This window comes from Nerophis lumbriciformis, linkage group LG32, assembly GCF_033978685.3.
Source record: "Nerophis lumbriciformis linkage group LG32, RoL_Nlum_v2.1, whole genome shotgun sequence".
Classification (NCBI taxonomy): Eukaryota; Metazoa; Chordata; class Actinopteri; order Syngnathiformes; family Syngnathidae; genus Nerophis; species Nerophis lumbriciformis.
The window spans coordinates 20,170,645-20,189,844 of NC_084579.2; the positions used below are offsets into that span (position 1 = coordinate 20,170,645).

The 19,200-nt window shown below is 41.1% G+C and overlaps 1 protein-coding gene across 1 annotated transcript in view; it reads right to left on the minus strand.

Moving 5' to 3' along the window:
- Positions 1 to 19,200, minus strand: part of hcn1 (hyperpolarization activated cyclic nucleotide-gated potassium channel 1) — a 302,198-nt gene that overhangs the window by 33,590 nt on the left and 249,408 nt on the right. Inside the window, exon 6 of the mRNA XM_061927116.2 lies at positions 16,430 to 16,670. Within this exon, the coding sequence (XP_061783100.1) occupies positions 16,430 to 16,670 (241 nt within the window). The remainder of the gene's footprint in view (positions 1 to 16,429; positions 16,671 to 19,200) is intronic.

Genomic DNA, 19,200 nt, shown 5'->3' on the forward strand with positions numbered 1-19,200 from the left:
CATCCCCCACGCCCCCCGCACTCCCGTCGTCGTCACGTCGTGTCATTGCTGGTTTACAAGCATGTTCGGCAGCGCACAATCACAGAGTACTTACAAACAGACACATTTTGGCTTAAAAACTAAAGATAAAGGTGAAGTTATAACACTGAAATGTTCTCAGGAAGAGGTGCTTTAAGACATGGTTAGCTCGCTAGCGGCTAAAGTCCATCCGCAGTTGGCAGTGTTTTAGCTCCTTCTAAATCACTAATCCTCGCCTCCATGGCGACAAATAAAGTAAGTTTCTTACAAGTATTATCCCTGCAGGACGAGGAATAGCTAAACATGCTTGGGGCCGTTTTTATCCTTTAACCTTTTTGAACAAGTCATGCATGCTTTTATTTCAAGTCGCCTGGACTACTGCAATGCACTTTATGCTGGCATTAGCCAAAAAGCTCTCTCCCGGTTGCAGTTAGTCCAGAACGCGGCAGCACGACTTTTAAAAGGGGCCAGGAGATGCCAGCATATAACCCCAATCCTTGAGAGTTTGCACTGGCTCCCTGATCATTTTAGAATTGATTTTAAAACCTTGCTGTTTGTTTTTAAAGCTTTACATGGACTGGCACCTCATTATATCTCGGACCTCATCCAAACTTACAATCCTGCGCGCGCTCTGAGGTCCGAGAGCCAGCTCCAGCTCGTGGTGCCCAAGACCAGACTTAAAACAAGGGGAGACAGGGCCTTCTCTGTGGTCGGCCCTAAGCTCTGGAACACTCTGCCCCTCCATGTTCGAACTGCTCCCACAGTGGAGTGTTTCAAGTCTCGTCTTAAGACCCACTTTTATTCTCTGGCTTTTAACACTACGTGAGTTGTGTGGTCCTCTGTTGTCCTCTGTGTTTTTAAAATTTTGATTTCTATTTACTGTTTTAATTGGTTTTACCCTTTAAAATTGTTTTTAATCATATTTATTTTATATTGTTTTTAATTGTGTTTAATATTGTTGTGCAGCACTTTGGAAACATGTTGTTGTTTAAATGTGCTATATAAATAAAGTGGATTGGATTGGATTGGATGCTTCACTACACACCGTAGCTCACCGGCGTCAAAATGTAAACAAACGCCATTGGTGGATCTACACCTGACATCCACTGTAATGATACTGTCGGAGGAAGACATTTACATATATCCGAATTTAAGTTGTACTTCTTTTATTTCATAGTCATATTTGAAAACAGCTCATCTTTTCCATTTCTTCTCTTGCTGCTTTGTCTGCAAGTAAACTGTGTGTGTTAACCTTGAGGCTTGGGAATGTGTTTAGACTAGCATGTATTTTGACTACAGAGAGGGGAGAAAAGAGAGGGTTTTGGGTTCGGGAAGGAAAGACCATTTTGGCGGGGCGATAGAATGTTCTATGCTGGACTGGTCTGAAAGTATATCTGCAAAGCTTTGAAAATATACAACAAAATACCTATTCTGTCTCTGGTGGTTTTTCAACTCAGCTTTAAGTGTCGTAAAAAGCTTGGGAGCGACTTGTGACTTGAATTCCCTGGGAGGAACAACTGGTCCAAAACGCAACAATTCCATTATGCGGACCTGAGTGAGGACAGCCTGTCGTCACGTCCGCTTTTCCTCCATATAAACAGCGTGCCGGCCCAGTCACGTTATAACATCTACGGCTTTTGGAGAGTGCACAACTGCACACACAACAAGAAGGAGACGAAGCAGAAGAACGAAGAAGAGACAGTCATGGCGACGACGAGTAAGCAGAAGAAGTACGCTTGCGAGTTCCAAAATGATTGCAAACAAGAATTTCAGTTCATCCAGGACAGCTCGAAGGGGAAGGGATATGCTGCCTAAAAATTTTGTAGATCAGACTTCTCCATTGAACACGGTGGCCGAATGGATATATATGTCCAGGGTGTACCCCGCCTTCCGCCCGAATGCAGCTGAGATAGGCTCCGGTAGAAAATGGATGGATGGATAATTACTGGTTTGCAAAAAATAGATAATAGTAATAATTAGATAATCTCCCACGGCACACCAGATTGTATCTCACGGCACAGCACAGTGGTTGAAAAACACTGCTTTAATCCAACTTTTAAAACATAACGTGGGCAAATAAAATGTTTTTTGAGTCAACTTCGCCTATACTTCTGCACCTGAACTTGTAGACTTCTGAAGGCGGTATATTTGGGGGGAAGTTGTTTGGCGCTACCTGCTGGTTTACCTCAATCAATCAATCAATCAATGTTTATTTATATAGCCCTAAATCACAAGTGCCTCAACAAAACCCCTTGCTCCCGAATATATGATGACTTGTCTTTGTGTAACTTTTTTCCTTGTCTTATATTTGGATCAATATGGTATTTTTTAGAGATGTCCGATAATGGCTTTTGGCTATTGTCCAACTCTTAATTACCGATTCCGATATCAACCGATACCGATATATACAGTCGTGGAATCAACACATTATTATGCCTTATTTTGTTGTGATGCCCCGCTGGATGCATTAAACAATGTAACAAGGTTTTCCAAAATAACTCCACTCAAGTTATGGAAAAAAAATGCCAACATGGCACTGCCATATTTATTATTGAAGTCACAAAGTGCATTTTTTTTTTTAACATGCCTCAAAACAGCAGCTTGGAATTTGGGACATGCTGTATATTGTAGCGTCCCGGAAGAGTTAGTGCTGCAAGGGGTTCTGGGTATTTGTTCTGTTGTGTTTATGTTGTGTTACGGTGCGGATGTTCTCCCGAAAAGTGTTTGTCATTCTTGTTTGGTGTGGGTTCACAGTGTGGCGCATATTTGCAACAGTGTTAAAGTTGTTTATACGGCCACCCTCAGTGTGACCTGTATGGCTGTTGACCAAGAATGCCTTGCATTCACTTGTGTGTGTGAAAAGCCGTAGATATTATGTGATTGGGCCGGCACGCAAAGGCGGTGCCTATATGGTTTATTGACGCTCTGTACTTCTCTCTACGTCCGTGTACCACTCCGTACAGAGGCGTTTTAAAAAGTCAGACTTTTTGAAACCGATACCGATAATTTCCGATATTACATTTTAAAGCATTTATCGGCCGATAATATTAGCAGTCCGATATTATCGGACATCTCTAGTATTTTTAGTAACCTCAACTTGTACCTGTTTAGGCGGTAAACTAGTTGGGCCTGAATTATTTGCGCCCTCTGCTGGTTGGCCTGCCTTAGTGCCTTGCAAAACACTGCTCAACACATCCTCCATAAAACAAACGCTGGATTGCTACTTTGTTCAAGATGTCTTTGTGGTAAGCAGGTGCCTCATTGGTCATGCTTGGAGCTGCTTGATGACCTCCTGCCCTCCTCAGTGTCCAGCTCATTTTTACCATGCTAATGGTGTCCCGTGGCTGAGATCTGTTACTCACTCTTCCTCCTCCTCTCGGGTTTCTGTCTCAGTGCCCCCTCATTTGAGCCCATTCTTGCCACGGCGGCGTATAAGCCGAGTGTGAATCATCAGCCAAAAAAGAATAAGGTGCCTCGCACGGCAGCCAGCTGCTCCCGGCTCAGGGCTCATCTAGTTGGGCGGCGTGCGCACGGGTAGGAATACCAGCTGGGCAGAAAAAGCAACAGCAGGTGGCTAGCTACAGGCACAGCACGGCAAAAACCAGCATTAGGCAAACTTTATTGTTTCTGACAGATTTGCATATTTTTTCTTCGATAAATGATTGGTAAGTACCGCATTTTTTGGACAATAAGTCGCAGTTTTTTTCATAGTTTATGAAATGTATATACATATATATTTATATATATATATATATATATATATATATATATATATATATATATATATATATATATATATATATATATATATATATATGGTCCATTGTCGACCACTTTGGTCCAGACGTCCATTAGGGCTGTGAATCTTTATGAACCACACGATTCGATTCGATTCGATTCTTGGGGGTAACGATTTAATTCAGTATCGATTCTTGATTGAAAATGATACTCGATTCTAAATGAAAACTTTAATAACATTGGGTGACAGTTCTATGATTAACTACATTCCTCCATAAAATAAACAAGCTCTGATAAATGTTCATATTACTTAAAAGAAAATTGGTTTTGTTGAATAAAATTCTACCCAAACATTTAATAAAGTCAAATACAAATAAGGCAACAAGAGAAGTATCCCACACTTGTCATGATCCGTGCCCCGGATCATGTTTTGGTATTTTCTGTTACTTTTGGACTCCCTCAGTTCCTGTTTTGTGTACCCTTGAGTTTGTTTTGGTTGCTTATTATTTTCACCTCCCTCTGATTGGTGTTCGGGACGCTCACCTGTTCCCCGAGCACTAATCAGAGGCATTATTTAAGCCTGCCTTTGCCGGTCAGTCGGCCTGGCTTCTTTGTATGCTACACGCAACCTCCTACGTGAGTATTCCTTGTCTTCTAGTCTATGCTAAGTGGTAGCCTTAGCTTCCAGTGCGATTGGCACGTTGTTGCTTCGGCTTGTTTTCGGTTTTTGGTACTTCCTTGAGTTTTGAAAAATAAATCATGTTCCTACCTGCACGTCCTGTCCGTAATGGTCCATTTGCATCCCGGGGGAACGAACCTCAGAGCAAGCTGAGAACCCCCGCACGTAACAATACTTCTCTTTTCTAAAGTAAATCTGTACAGCGGATATGGGCATCTACATCAACAATATGATTTGCCTAAATGGCAAATGCTTCACGATGACAGTATGCTTCACTACTTCCATGTAGTGAAGCATGTTTAGCTATTCCTCGTCCTGCAGGGATGATACTTGTAAGAAACTTACTTTATTTGTCGCCATGGAGGCGAGGATTAGTGATTTAGAAGTGGCTAAAACACTGTCGACTGCGGATGGACTTCAGCCGCTAGCTAGCTAGCCATGTCCTAAAGCACCTCTTCCTGAGGGCGTTTCAGTGTTATAACTTCACCTTAATCGTTATTTTTTGCGTCCGTTCCTCCTTTTCTGTCTACACACTGGCGGTACTATACTAATACCGGTATACCTGTTAGAATAATCATGTATATATATTATCACACACATTTATGCTTAAGGGCAGTTGCTATAGTTATTATCTGTGCAAAGCTAGCAATCCAAAAGATTGCCAGCCGTCTCTATCAGTGTTGTATCCCGACTCGGCCTGCTGACTGCCAAGGCCGAACATCGGGTACCGGTACGCAGACAAAGCAGAGACGGGGCGATAGCACCAGCGTCAACACAGTTGCATTTTTGTATAATCATATATTGTGTCTAACTGGAGTTGTCGAGATTACCCCCTTCCCTCAGCGACAGCTTCAGTGATGTAACAGGGACCTTCCAAATAAATAGAGGAAGCACGCGGGCTGGACCATACTTGCCAACCCTCCCGGGTTTTCCGGGAGACTGCCGAAATTCAGCGCCTCTCCCAAAAACCTCCCGGGACAAATTTTCTCCCGAAAATCTCCCGAAATTCAGGCGGAGCCGGAAGCCACGCCCCCTCCAGCTCCATGCGGACCTGAGTGACGTGTCAACAGCCTGTATTCACGTCCGCTTTCCCACAATATAAACAGCGTGCCTGCCCAAACACATTATAACTGTAGAATGATCGAGGGCGAGTTCATGGTTTCTTATGTGGGTTTATTGTTAGGCAGTTTCATTAACGTCCTCCCAGCGCGGTAACAACACACAACAACAGCAGTCATGTTTTATTCTACCGTAAAGCAGTTCGTCTGCCGTAAACAGCAATGTTGTTGTAATACATTGAGTTGGAGGCAATAACCAGGCGAGGTGATGAAGTACGTCTCTTTACTGTAGACTTCAGAACAGACGCACACACTTGACGCAACACCACGTAAATCGTTGGCCAACCAAAAAGTAACCCCAGTACGCTATAGCCAACATTCACCAGGAGATGGCAACAGACACACATAGATCACTCTATTACATTCCTCCCCTTTTAGAAATGTAGAAGTTACTCAAAATAAATAAACAACCCAACCTAAAATGGTTCGGACATCTGGTCAGGATGCCACCCGAACCCCTCCCTAGGGAGGTGTTTAGGGCACGTCCGACCGGTAGGAGGCCGCGGGGAAGACCCAGGACACGTTGGGAAGACTATGTCTCCCGGCTGGCCTGGGAACGCCTCGGGGTCCCACAGGAAGAGCTGGACTAAGTGGCTGGGGAGAGGGAAGTCTGGGCTTCCCTGCTTAGGCTGCTGCCCCCGCGACCCGACCTCGGATAAGCGGAAGAAGATGGATGGATGGATGAACCTAAAATGCAGCAGCTCAATTAAAAAACTGTATTTAAGCCACATTCTTTTTTTTTTTTTTTAGTACTGAACTCTTAACCCTCATTTGTAAACAATAACATGCTTATTATACAAACAGTATTTGTACATCTTTAACACAGATTTTTATACTTTCTTCAGAGATTCAGTTTTTTTGGTGGTACTCGAAACCTTTCTGGGTACCTGCGAAAGGGTGTTCAGCATGGTTAGAAAAATAGTGACAGAGAATAGAACAAGGATGGACAATTCAACCCTTAACTCAACAATGAGTAGATGAGTGTTATGTGTGTGTATATGTGTAAATAAATGAACACTGAAATTCAAGTATTTATTTTATATATATATATATATATATATATATATATATATATATACTGTATATATATATAATAAAATAAATATATATATAGCTAGAATTCACTGAAAGTCAAGTATTTCTTATATATATATATATATATATATATATATATATATATATATATATATATATATATATATATATATGAAATACTTGACTTGGTGAATTCTAGTTGTAAATATACTCCTCCCCTCTTAGCCACGCCCCCAATCACGCCCCCCACCCCCCACCTCCCGAAATCGGAGGTCTCAAGGTTGGCAAGTATGGGCTGGACTTTTAGAACGTAGTTTGGATCTGTAACTAGAATACAGCCCAAAACACGTGTCTCCTCATTGAGCCAAATTGAACTCTGTCTCTGCATGATTCCTTGCTTCTCGTCTGTTTAATAGATGCCATCAGTATTTGAACCTGACAACACTGTACAACCCTAGCTCAAAGTAATATAATTGATACACCTATGATTTCAGCCTTTCAAAGTTTCTCTTGAAACACCAATTTTTGACCTTGGTATTTGTCAAATCCTAGTTATGGCCCCTGCCCCTAATGTCCATAGTCTACGTCCCAGAGTCCACACAGTTAGTCCACAGAGGTTTGGATGAATAAAAGCGAGTTGTACACCCAGAATATGATCGCTCTCGTCATATCCAGGGGATGATTGGTCTGAATGAGCTGTTCTGCCCTACATGTCTGCTCCATGCAGGATTCCAATGACCCCCCTGCCCCACAGCTTGGCACACTGACACATGAACAGACACATCAAGACAGCAAACAACCCCCGCTCCACCCCCTCGTTTAAACACGCAGCAGAAAACAAAACACACACATACACACAAAACCCCCCCGAAAAAAAAAAACAATTTCTGCTTTGATTCTTCCGTCGCCTTTCTCCGGCTTGCCTGCGAGACATGAACCGCACCAAAGCGATGAAGTATTCTTAGAACGCTCGGCCTCCTTCTGTAGTAGGGCGTCAGACTTGGAATAAAATATGCAGGCGTGTCTAAAAATGGGAAACTTTTGCCTTGGCGCGGAGACGACACATATTCTGTCAGAGTAAACAAGAGGCGGTGAAATTGAGTCTGACATTTCAAACATTAATGGTGCTCATACTGGTGTGGAAGAGGAACGGGCCTTCTGGGACGGAAGAGCACAGCAGCGATATTGCTCCCGATGCCCCACAAAAGGAAAGTCCAATCTGCTCTTGTCAGCGCCAAAAGCGCGTGTGGTCAGGAACCTATAGATATAGATGGAGGATGGTTGGGGGGCGGCTCGGGGCTGGAGTTCATGCATGTGTATCTGTGTGCGAGGAACCTCTGTGTCCTCGGGGATGCCTGATCCGCGCCTGTGCCTCCTCCAACAACCAGATGAGAGCTTATGTAACGGCAGGGAAGCTGACGAGCGGGCCAACGCTGGCTAATGAGAATCTACATTAATTTTACTTGAAGAGGCATCGAACGCACGGCCCCAGGCGCAACTCGCTATGCATCAGTATGTACTGTAAAGTAACTGTGATGCTTGACCGTAAGCGTGGTGAGCAGTGCTAGGGCGTACAGTCATTGTTGCCATGCAGTACTGTGAGAGTTCAAGTACTTTTCTGTGATGCTTATTTTCTAAACAACACCGATGCAGTTAAATCACCAGGATGATGGAGTCACGAAGAAAGGCATCAAGTCAGAAACAATAATAAAGAAATATGTTTACAAATGTCAAAAGATCTGTCACGGCGCATGCGCAGTCCCGCATGTCTTCTGCTGCAGGTGATCAGCAATCAGTGCACCTGGGACTGATGAAGGCGAGCAGTATAAAGAACAGCGGGCCCGAAGATCCTGCGCCGGAACGTAGTTAACTCCTCGTGGTAAGCATCCCGTCTCTGGCTTCCCTCCCGCGTACTCGATCTCTCTCTGTCTTATGTCCCTTGTGTTTCCCGCAGTTTTTCCCGTGTCTCCCGTGATCGAACTGTGTGCCTCGACTTCCTTCTGGACTTTGGACTGCCTCCCTCGATTCTCGACCCTCCCCCCCCTGCTTGGACACGGACCTCGTTGCTTCTCTCCAACCCCCGACCGCTTGCTTGTCCACGGAGTGCCTTCTTGCCTTTCTGCCTTTGGTCTGGCAAAAGATTCGCTCAACACTCACAGTAACACACTCATTAATTCCTACACATAGTCTCACACCATACAGCCTGTTGGATTTTTGTCACACTTCCTTCTCTAGTTGACATTATATTATTGTTTGTTATTACATAGCAACTTGTCCAGGGTGTACGCCGCCTTCGGCCCGAATGCAGCTGAGATAGGCTCCAGCACCCCCGCGACCCCGAACGGGACAAGCGGTAGAAAATGGATGGATGGATTATATGTATAGTGTATATATATAATAAAATCATAGAGCTTAATATCTACGCCCTCTTGTGGTCTGTGCCGTCTACACTCCCTCCCAAACAAAACAAGATCTACTACATGACAGGAGTGGTATACTGTTTTTAGAAACCTAATGCAAAAAAATTAAAGATCTGAGAGGAGAACTTTGCTGTTTTAAGGAGGTTTTGCAGGAAAAACTCAAAGATTCTCTATATGACAGGATTGATCCGCTGTTTTCAAGGACCTACTCCAAGAAATGCGAGTCAAAAATCCTCTAAATGACAAGAGAAGTCTGACCTCCTCCTATAGTCAAAGATTTTCAATATAACCAGAGTGCTCTGCTGTTTTTAATTATCTACTGCAAAAAATGCTCGTCATTTTGTTTTGGTTATAAATGATCTACTGCAAAAACATTGGTCAAATATCTTCCATGTAAAAGTAGCGCTCTGTTGTTTTGAACAACCTACTGCAACAAATGCTAGTCATAGATCTTCTATAACAGGAGTGCTCAGCTGTTTTTAACAATCGAAAGCAAAAAAATATTAGTCATATAATCTATATGACAGTAACACTATGCTGTTTTTAAGGACCTAGTCATAGTCAATGATTCTCAATATAAAAGAAAGGGCCTTTTAACAATCTACGGCTAGTCAAAGCTCATCTACATGACTGTGTTCAAGTACTTTTTTATTATTCTTATTTTCTAAACGAGATAATAATGTCACAAAGAAAGTCATCAAGTGAGAAACAATAATAAAGAAATATGTTTACGAATGTCAAAGATCTTCTACATGACAGGAGTGGTATACTGTTTTTAGAAACCTAATGAAAAAAAAAATAAAGATCTTAGAGGAGCACTTTGCTGATTTTAAAGAGGTTTTGCAGGAAACATTCGAAGATTCTCTATATGACACGACTGGTCCGCTGTTTTTAAGGACCTACTCCAACAAATGTGAGTCAAAGATCCTCTAAATGACAAGAGAAGTCTGACCTCCTCCTAGTCAAAGATTTTCAATATAACCAGAGTGCTCTGCTGTTTTAACGACCTACTACAAAAAATGCTACTCATAGATCTTTTATAACAGGAGTGCTCTGCTGTTTTTGGAGACCAACTGTAAACAAAACCTCAAAGATCCTCTATGAGGCAGGAGAAGTGAAACGCTGATGTTCTCTGTCAAAAATGTTCAATGTAACAGGAGTTTTTAACAACCTACTACAAAAAAAGCTAGTCAAAGATCTCCTATGTGACAGGAGTGCTCTGCTGTTTTTGGGGATCTACTGCTAGTCAAAGATCGTCAACATAACAAAAGAACGCTGCTGTTTTTGAGAACCGAATGTAAAGGAAAATCCTCAGAGATCCTTCATGTGACATGAGTGCCCTGCTGTTTTTGTGGACCAACTGTAAACAAAACCTCAAAGATCCTGTATGAGGCAGGAGAAGTGAAACCCTGATGTTTTCTGTCAAAAATGTTCAATATAACAGGAGTTTTTAACGACCTACTACAAAAAAAGCTAGTCAAAGATCCCCTATGTGACAGGAGTGCTCTGCTGTTTTTGGGGATCTACTGTTAGTCAAAGATCGTCAACATAACAAAAGAACGCTGCTGTTTTTGAGAACCGAATGTAAAGGAAAATCCTCAGAGATCCTTCATGTGACATGAGTGCCCTGCTGTTTTTGTGGACCAACTGTAAACAAAACCTCAAAGATCCTGTATGAGGCAGGAGAAGTGAAACCCTGATGTTTTCTGTCAAAAATGTTCAATATAACAGGAGTTTTTAACGACCTACTACAAAAAAAGCTAGTCAAAGATCCCCTATGTGACAGGAGTGCTCTGCTGTTTTTGGGGATCTACAGCTAGTCAAAGATCGTCAACATGACAAAAGAACGCTGCTGTTTTTGAGAACCGAATGTAAAGGAAAATCCTCAGAGATCCTTCATGTGACATGAGTGCCCTGCTGTTTTTGGGGACCAACTGTAAACAAAACCTCAAAGATCCTGTATGAGGAAGGAGAAGTGAAACCCTGATGTTTTCTGTCAAAAATGTTCAATATAACAGGAGTTTTTAACGACCTACTACAAAAAAAGCTAGTCAAAGATCTCCTATGTGACAGGAGTGCTCTGCTATTTTTGGGGATCTACTGTTAGTCAAAGATCGTCTACATGACAAAAGAACGCTGCTGTTTTTAATGTAAAGGAAAATCCTCAGAGATCCTTTATGTGACATGAGTGCATTGCTGTTTTTGGGGACCAACTGTAAACAAAACCTCAACGATCCTATATGAGGCAGGAGAAGTGAAACGCTGATGTTCTCGCTCAAAAATGTTCAATGTAACAGGAGTTTTTAACGACCTACTACAAAAAAAGCTAGTCAAAGATCCTCTAATGTGACAAGAATGCTCTGCTAGTTTTGGGGATCGACTGCTAGTCAAAGATTTCTACATGACAAAAGAACGCTGCTGTTTTTAAGGACCAAATGTAAAGGAAAATCCTCAGAGATCCTTCATGTGACATGAGTGCCCTGCTGTTTTTGTGGACCAACTGTAAACAAAACCTCAAAGATCCTGTATGAGGCAGGAGAAGTGAAACCCTGATGTTTTCTGTCAAAAATGTTCAATATAACAGGAGTTTTTAACGACCTACTACAAAAAAAGCTAGTCAAAGATCCCCTATGTGACAGGAGTGCTCTGCTATTTTTGGGGATCTACTGTTAGTCAAAGATCGTCTACATGACAAAAGAACGCTGCTGTTTTTAATGTAAAGGAAAATCCTCAGAGATCCTTTATGTGACATGAGTGCATTGCTGTTTTTGGGGACCAACTGTAAACAAAACCTCAACGATCCTATATGAGGCAGGAGAAGTGAAACGCTGATGTTCTCGCTCAAAAATGTTCAATGTAACAGGAGTTTTTAACGACCTACTACAAAAAAAGCTAGTCAAAGATCCCCTATGTGACAGGAGTGCTCTGCTATTTTTGGGGATCGACTGCTAATCAAAGATTTCTACATGACAAAAGAACGCTGCTGTTTTTAAGGACCAAATGTAAAGGAAAATCCCCAGAGATCCTTTATGTGACATGAGTGCCTTGCTGTTTTTGGGGACCAACTGTAAACAAAACCTCAAAGATCCTCTATGAGGCAGGAGAAGTGAAACGCTGATGTTCTCTGTCAAAAATGTTCAATATAACAGGAGTTTTTAACGACCTCCTACAAAAAAAGCTAGTCAAAGATCCCCTATGTGACAGGAGTGCTCTGTTGTTTTTGGGGATCTACTGCTAGTCAAAGATCGTCAACATAACAAAAGAACGCTGCTGTTTTTGAGAACCGAATGTAAAGGAAAATCCTCAGAGATCCTTCATGTGACATGAGTGCCCTGCTGTTTTTGTGGACCAACTGTAAACAAAACCTCAAAGATCCTGTATGAGGCAGGAGAAGTGAAACCCTGATGTTTTCTGTCAAAAATGTTCAATATAACAGGAGTTTTTAACGACCTACTACAAAAAAAGCTAGTCAAAGATCCCCTATGTGACAGGAGTGCTCTGCTGTTTTGGGGGATCTACAGCTAGTCAAAGATCGTCAACATGACAAAAGAACGCTGCTGTTTTTGAGAACCGAATGTAAAGGAAAATCCTCAGAGATCCTTCATGTGACATGAGTGCCCTGCTGTTTTTGGGGACCAACTGTAAACAAAACCTCAAAGATCCTGTATGAGGAAGGAGAAGTGAAACCCTGATGTTTTCTGTCAAAAATGTTCAATATAACAGGAGTTTTTAACGACCTACTACAAAAAAAGCTAGTCAAAGATCTCCTATGTGACAGGAGTGCTCTGCTATTTTTGGGGATCTACTGTTAGTCAAAGATCGTCTACATGACAAAAGAACGCTGCTGTTTTTAATGTAAAGGAAAATCCTCAGAGATCCTTTATGTGACATGAGTGCATTGCTGTTTTTGGGGACCAACTGTAAACAAAACCTCAACGATCCTATATGAGGCAGGAGAAGTGAAACGCTGATGTTCTCGCTCAAAAATGTTCAATGTAACAGGAGTTTTTAACGACCTACTACAAAAAAAGCTAGTCAAAGATCCCCTATGTGACAGGAGTGCTCTGCTATTTTTGGGGATCGACTGCTAGTCAAAGATTTCTACATGACAAAAGAACGCTGCTGTTTTTAAGGACCAAATGTAAAGGAAAATCCTCAAAGATCCTTCATGTGACATGAGTGCCCTGCTGTTTTTGTGGACCAACTGTAAACAAAACCTCAAAGATCCTGTATGAGGCAGGAGAAGTGAAACCCTGATGTTTTCTGTCAAAAATGTTCAATATAACAGGAGTTTTTAACGACCTACTACAAAAAAAGCTAGTCAAAGATCCCCTATGTGACAGGAGTGCTCTGCTATTTTTGGGGATCTACTGTTAGTCAAAGATCGTCTACATGACAAAAGAACGCTGCTGTTTTTAATGTAAAGGAAAATCCTCAGAGATCCTTTATGTGACATGAGTGCATTGCTGTTTTTGGGGACCAACTGTAAACAAAACCTCAACGATCCTCTATGAGGCAGGAGAAGTGAAACGCTGATGTTCTCGCTCAAAAATGTTCAATGTAACAGGAGTTTTTAACGACCTACTACAAAAAAAGCTAGTCAAAGATCCCCTATGTGACAGGAGTGCTCTGCTATTTTTGGGGATCGACTGCTAATCAAAGATTTCTACATGACAAAAGAACGCTGCTGTTTTTAAGGACCAAATGTAAAGGAAAATCCCCAGAGATCCTTTATGTGACATGAGTGCCTTGCTGTTTTTGGGGACCAACTGTAAACAAAACCTCAAAGATCCTCTATGAGGCAGGAGAAGTGAAACGCTGATGTTCTCTGTCAAAAATGTTCAATATAACAGGAGTTTTTAACGACCTACTACAAAAAAAGCTAGTCAAAGATCCCCTATGTGACAGGAGTGCTCTGCTATTTTTGGGGATCTACTGCTAGTCAAAGATCGTCTACATGACAAAAGAACGCTGCTGTTTTTAAGGACCGATTGTAAAGGAAAATCCTCAGAGATTCTTTATGTGACATGAGTGCCCTGCTGTTTTTGGGGACCAACTGTAAACAAAACCTCAAAGATCCTCTATGAGGCAGGAGAAGTGAAACGCTGATGTTCTCTGTCAAAAATGTTCAATGTAACAGGAGTTTTTAACAACCTACTACAAAAAAAGCTAGTCAAAGAGCCCCTATGTGACAGGAGTGTTCTGCTGTTTTTGGGGATCTACTGCTAGTCAAAGATCGTCTACATGACAAAAGAACGCTGCTGTTTTTAAGGACCGATTGTAAAGGAAAATCCTCAGAGATCCTTTATGTGACATGAGTGCCCTGCTGTTTTTGGGGACCAACTGTAAACAAAACCTCAAAGATCCTCTATGAGGCAGGAGAAGTGAAACGCTGATGTTCTCTGTCAAAAATGTTCAATGTAACAGGAGTTTTTAACAACCTACTACAAAAAAAGCTAGTCAAGAGCCCCTATGTGACAGGAGTGTTCTGCTGTTTTTGGGGATCTACTGCTAGTCAAAGATCGTCTACATGACAAAAGAACGCTGCTGTTTTTGAGGACCGACTGTAAAGGAAAATCCTCAGAGATCCTTTATGTGACATGAGTGCCCTGCTGTTTTTGGGGACCAACTGTAAACAAAACCTCAAAGTTCCTGTATGAGGCAGGAGAAGTGAAACGCTGATGTTCTCTGTCAAAAATGTTCAATGTAACAGGAGTTTTTAACGACCTACTACAAAAAAAGCTAGTCAAAGATCCCCTATGTGACAGGAGTGCTCTGCTATTTTTGGGGATCGACTGCTAGTCAAAGATTTCTACATGACAAAAGAACGCTGCTGTTTTTAAGGACCAAATGTAAAGGAAAATCCTCAGAGATCCTTTATGTTAACATGAGCGCCTTACTGTTTTTGGGGACCAACTGTAAACAAAACCTCAAAGATCCTGTATGAGGCAGGAGAAGTGAAACGCTGATGTTCTCTATCAAAAATGTTCAATATAACAGGAGTTTTTAACGTCCTACTACAAAAAAAGCAAGTCAAAGATCCCCTTTGTGACAGGAGTGCTCTGCTATTTTTGGAGATCTACTGCTAGTCAAAGATCGTCTACATGACAAAAGAACGCTGCTGTTTTTAAGGACCAAATGTAAAGGAAAATCCTCAGAGATCCTTTATGTGACATGAGTGCCCTGCTGTTTTTGGGGACCAACTGTAAACAAAACCTCTATATGACAGGAAAGCTCCGGCGTATTTAATGATCTACTGCAAAAGTTAACAAGTCAAAGATCATCTGTATAACAGGAGCACTTTGCTGTTTTTATTGATCTACTTTTAAAAAAGACTAGTCAAAGATCTTCTAAATGACAGGAGCGCTGCGCTGTTTTTTAAGGACTTACTCCTAGTCAAAGATTCTCAATACAACAGGAGTGCTCTGCTGTTTTTAACATCTACTGCAACAAATGCTAGTCATAGCTGCTGTTTTTAAGGAGCTACTCCTAGTCAAAAATGGTCAATATAACAGGAGTTTTTAACGACCTAAAGTGAAATGCTGATGTTCTCTGTCAGAAGTTCTTCTCTCCCTGTTTTTTGGGATCTACTGCTAGTCAAAGATTGTCTATATGACAAAAGAACACTGCTGTTTTTAAGGACCGACTGTAAAAGAAAATCCTCAGAGATCCTTTATGTGACATGAGTGCCCTGCTGTTTTTGGGGACCAACTGTAAATAAAACCTGAAAGATCCTCTATGTGGCAAAAAAAAAGTGAAACGCTGATGTTCTCTGTCAAAAAATGTTTATATAACAGGAGTTTTTAACGACCTACTACAAAAAAAGCTAGTCAAAGATCCTCTATGTGACAGGAGTGCTCTGCTGTTTTTTGGGATCTACTGCTAGTCAAAGATTGTCTATATAACAAAAGAACGCTGCTGTTTTTAAGGACCGACTGTAAAAGAAAATCCTCAGAGATACTTTATGTGACATGAGTGCTTTGCTGTTTTTGGGGACCAACAGTAAACAAAACCTCAAAGATCCTGTATGAGGCAGGAGAAGTGAAACGCTGATGTTCTCTGTCAAAAATTTTCAATGTAACAGGAGTTTAACGACCTACTCCAAAAAAAGCTAGTCAAAGATCCCCTATGTGACAGGAGTGCTCTGCTGTTTTTGGGGATCTACTGCTAGTCAAAGATCGTCTACATGACAAAAGAACGCTGCTGTTTTTGAGGACCGACTGTAAAGGAAAATCCTCAGAGATACTTTATGTGACATGAGTGCCTTGCTGTTTTTGGGGACCAACTGTAAACAAAACCTCAAAGATCCTCTATGTGGCAGGAGTGCTCTGCTATGTTTAATGCTCTGCTGCAAGTCAAAGATCATCTACGTGACAGGAGAGCTGGGCTGTTTTGTCAGGATGTGCAGCATTGAGTATTACCTCCAAAGTAGGAGCCATCAGTCAGCTTCATCTCCTTGTTGAACTTGGTGATGACGCTGGCCACGCCGTGCTGGATGAAGTACATCTTCTTCCCCACGGTGCCTTCTCGGATGATGTAGTCGTTGGGCTGGAACACCTCAAACTTCAGCTTGCTCAGCATTCCCGTCACAAAGTTGGGGTCCGCGTTGGCAAACAGCGGCATGGTGGCCACCAGCTTGCGGCAGTTGAAGTTGACAATTTCCTAGCGGAGGGGGGAACAAAAAGAGACAAATGAGATACCGGGAGAGAAGAACTTCTGACAGAGGACGTCAGCGTTTCACTTAGTAAGAAAACATTTCATGCATATTTGTGCTTTATCGGAAACAACCTGGTATCGATTGACGTGAAATCAAACTGTGACATATTTCGATACTTTTGTTGCCCGTGATGTCTATTACGTTGGACAAGTGCAGAGTTACAGTGTGTGTCAATAAAGTGCTACTTGGAGCTGTACACTTGTGGACAAACAACTCTTCTACCTGCTTTTACCTACTTTTTACCTTCTTCTACCTGCTTTTTCACTATGTTTACCTACTTTTTTTTTTTACCTTCTTCTACTTGATTTTGACTTTCTTTTATTTATGTTGATCTACTTTTTTATCTATTTGCTTTATACCTTATTTTTTCCTTATTCTACTTGCTTTTTACCTTTTTTACCTATTTGCCCATTTTTTGTTACCTTCTTCTACCTGCTTTTGACTTCCGTTTACCTATGTTGACCTACATTTTTTTAATCTGATTCATTTTCACCTTTTTTGTACCTATTCCTACCTGCTTTTTACATTTTTTAACCTCTGTTTGACTATTTTTTGTCTACCTTCTTCTACCTGCTTTTTTTTTTTTTACCAAGTTCTACCTTCCTCAACTTTCTTTTTACCTTCTTTTACCTAGCTACTTAATGTACCTTCTTCTACCTACTTGTATCAATGTTTACCTACTTTTTACCTTCTTCTATCTGCTGTTTACTTTCTTTGACCAACAATTACCTACTGGTTTCCTTCTTCTACCTGCTTTTTACCTTTTAACCTACATTTTATAAATCTTCATTTGCCGGCTTTTATCCGTTTTCTTACTGTTTTACCTTCTCGTATTTGCATACTTGTACCAGCTTCTATTTGTGTTTTAATTTCTTGTACCCATGTTAAGCTACTTTTTTTTTTTTTACCTATATTTACATACATTTTCACCTTCTTGTACCTGTTTTTTACCGATCTATATTCACCTACTTTTTTTACCTTCTTCTTTTTTAATTTCTTTTACATGTTTTTTACCTTCTTAAACCTCTTTACTTATTTTTTTAAACTTCTTTTACCTATGTTTACCTACTTTTTTTACGTTCTTAAAGGGGAACATTATCACCAGACCTATGTAAGCGTCAATATATACCTTGATGTTGCAGAAAAAAGACCATATATTTTTTAACCGATTTCCGAACTCTAAATGGGTGAATTTTGGCGAATTAAACGCCTTTCTAATATTCGCTCTCGGAGCGATGACGTCACAACGTGACGTCACATCGGGAAGCAATCCGCCATTTTCTCAAACACCGAGTCAAATCAGCTCTGTTATTTTCCGTTTTTTCGACTGTTTTCCGTACCTTGGAGACATCATGCCTCGTCGGTGTGTTGTCGGAGGGTGTAACAACACGAACAGGGACGGATTCAAGTTGCACCAGTGGCCCAAAAATGCGAAAGTGGCAAGAAATTGGACGTTTGTTCCGCACACTTTACCGACGAAAGCTATGCTACGACAGAGATGGCAAGAATGTGTGGATATCTTGCGACACTCAAAGCAGATGCATAGTTCATAGTTGTTAGTTTCCTTTAATGCCAAACAAACACATACCAATCGTTGGTTAGAAGGCGATCGCCGAATTCGTCCTCGCTTTCTCCCGTGTCGCTGGCTGTCGTGTCGTTTTCGTCGGTTTTGCTTGCATACGGTTCAAACCGATATGGCTCAATAGCTTCAGTTTCTTCTTCAATTTCGTTTTCGCTACCTGCCTCCACACTACAACCATCCGTTTCAATACATGTGTAATCTGTTGAATCGCTTAAGCCGCTGAAATACGAGTCTGAATCCGAGCTAATGTCGCTATAGCTTGCTGTTCTATGCACCATGTTTGTTTGTGTTGGCTTCACTATGTGACGTCACAGGAAAATGGACGGGTGTATATAACGATGGTTAAAATCAGGCACTTTGAAGCTTTTTTTAGGGATATTGCGTGATGGGTAAAATTAAAACAAAAACTTCGAAAAATAAAATAAGCCACTCGGAACTGATTTTTAATGGTTTTAACCCTTCTGAAATTGTGATAATGTTCCCCTTTAAATTTGCTTTTCACCTTCTTTTACCTATGTTTACATAAATGTTTACCTTCCACTACCTGCTTTTTTTTTTTATCTTATTTTACATATTAAAGCTACGACACACAAAACTTACTAAAAGTAAATTTCTTATTTTGTCCAACACACTTTGAATACACCATTGTGAGATATCTAAGACACATGTCAAATGATTTAAAAAGCATCATAATATGATATATTTCTAATAGAAACATTTACAAGTTTGAAGTTAATATACCCAAAAGCAATAACAATAAAAAGTAACATTGAAATATTTTGCTAAGCCATTGATCAGTTTTCTACTTTGTAATCTCATATTGTCATATCCGCGGGATTGAACCGGTAATTATTAGTTTAAGATACAGGAGAGAACATGGAATAAAACCCAGG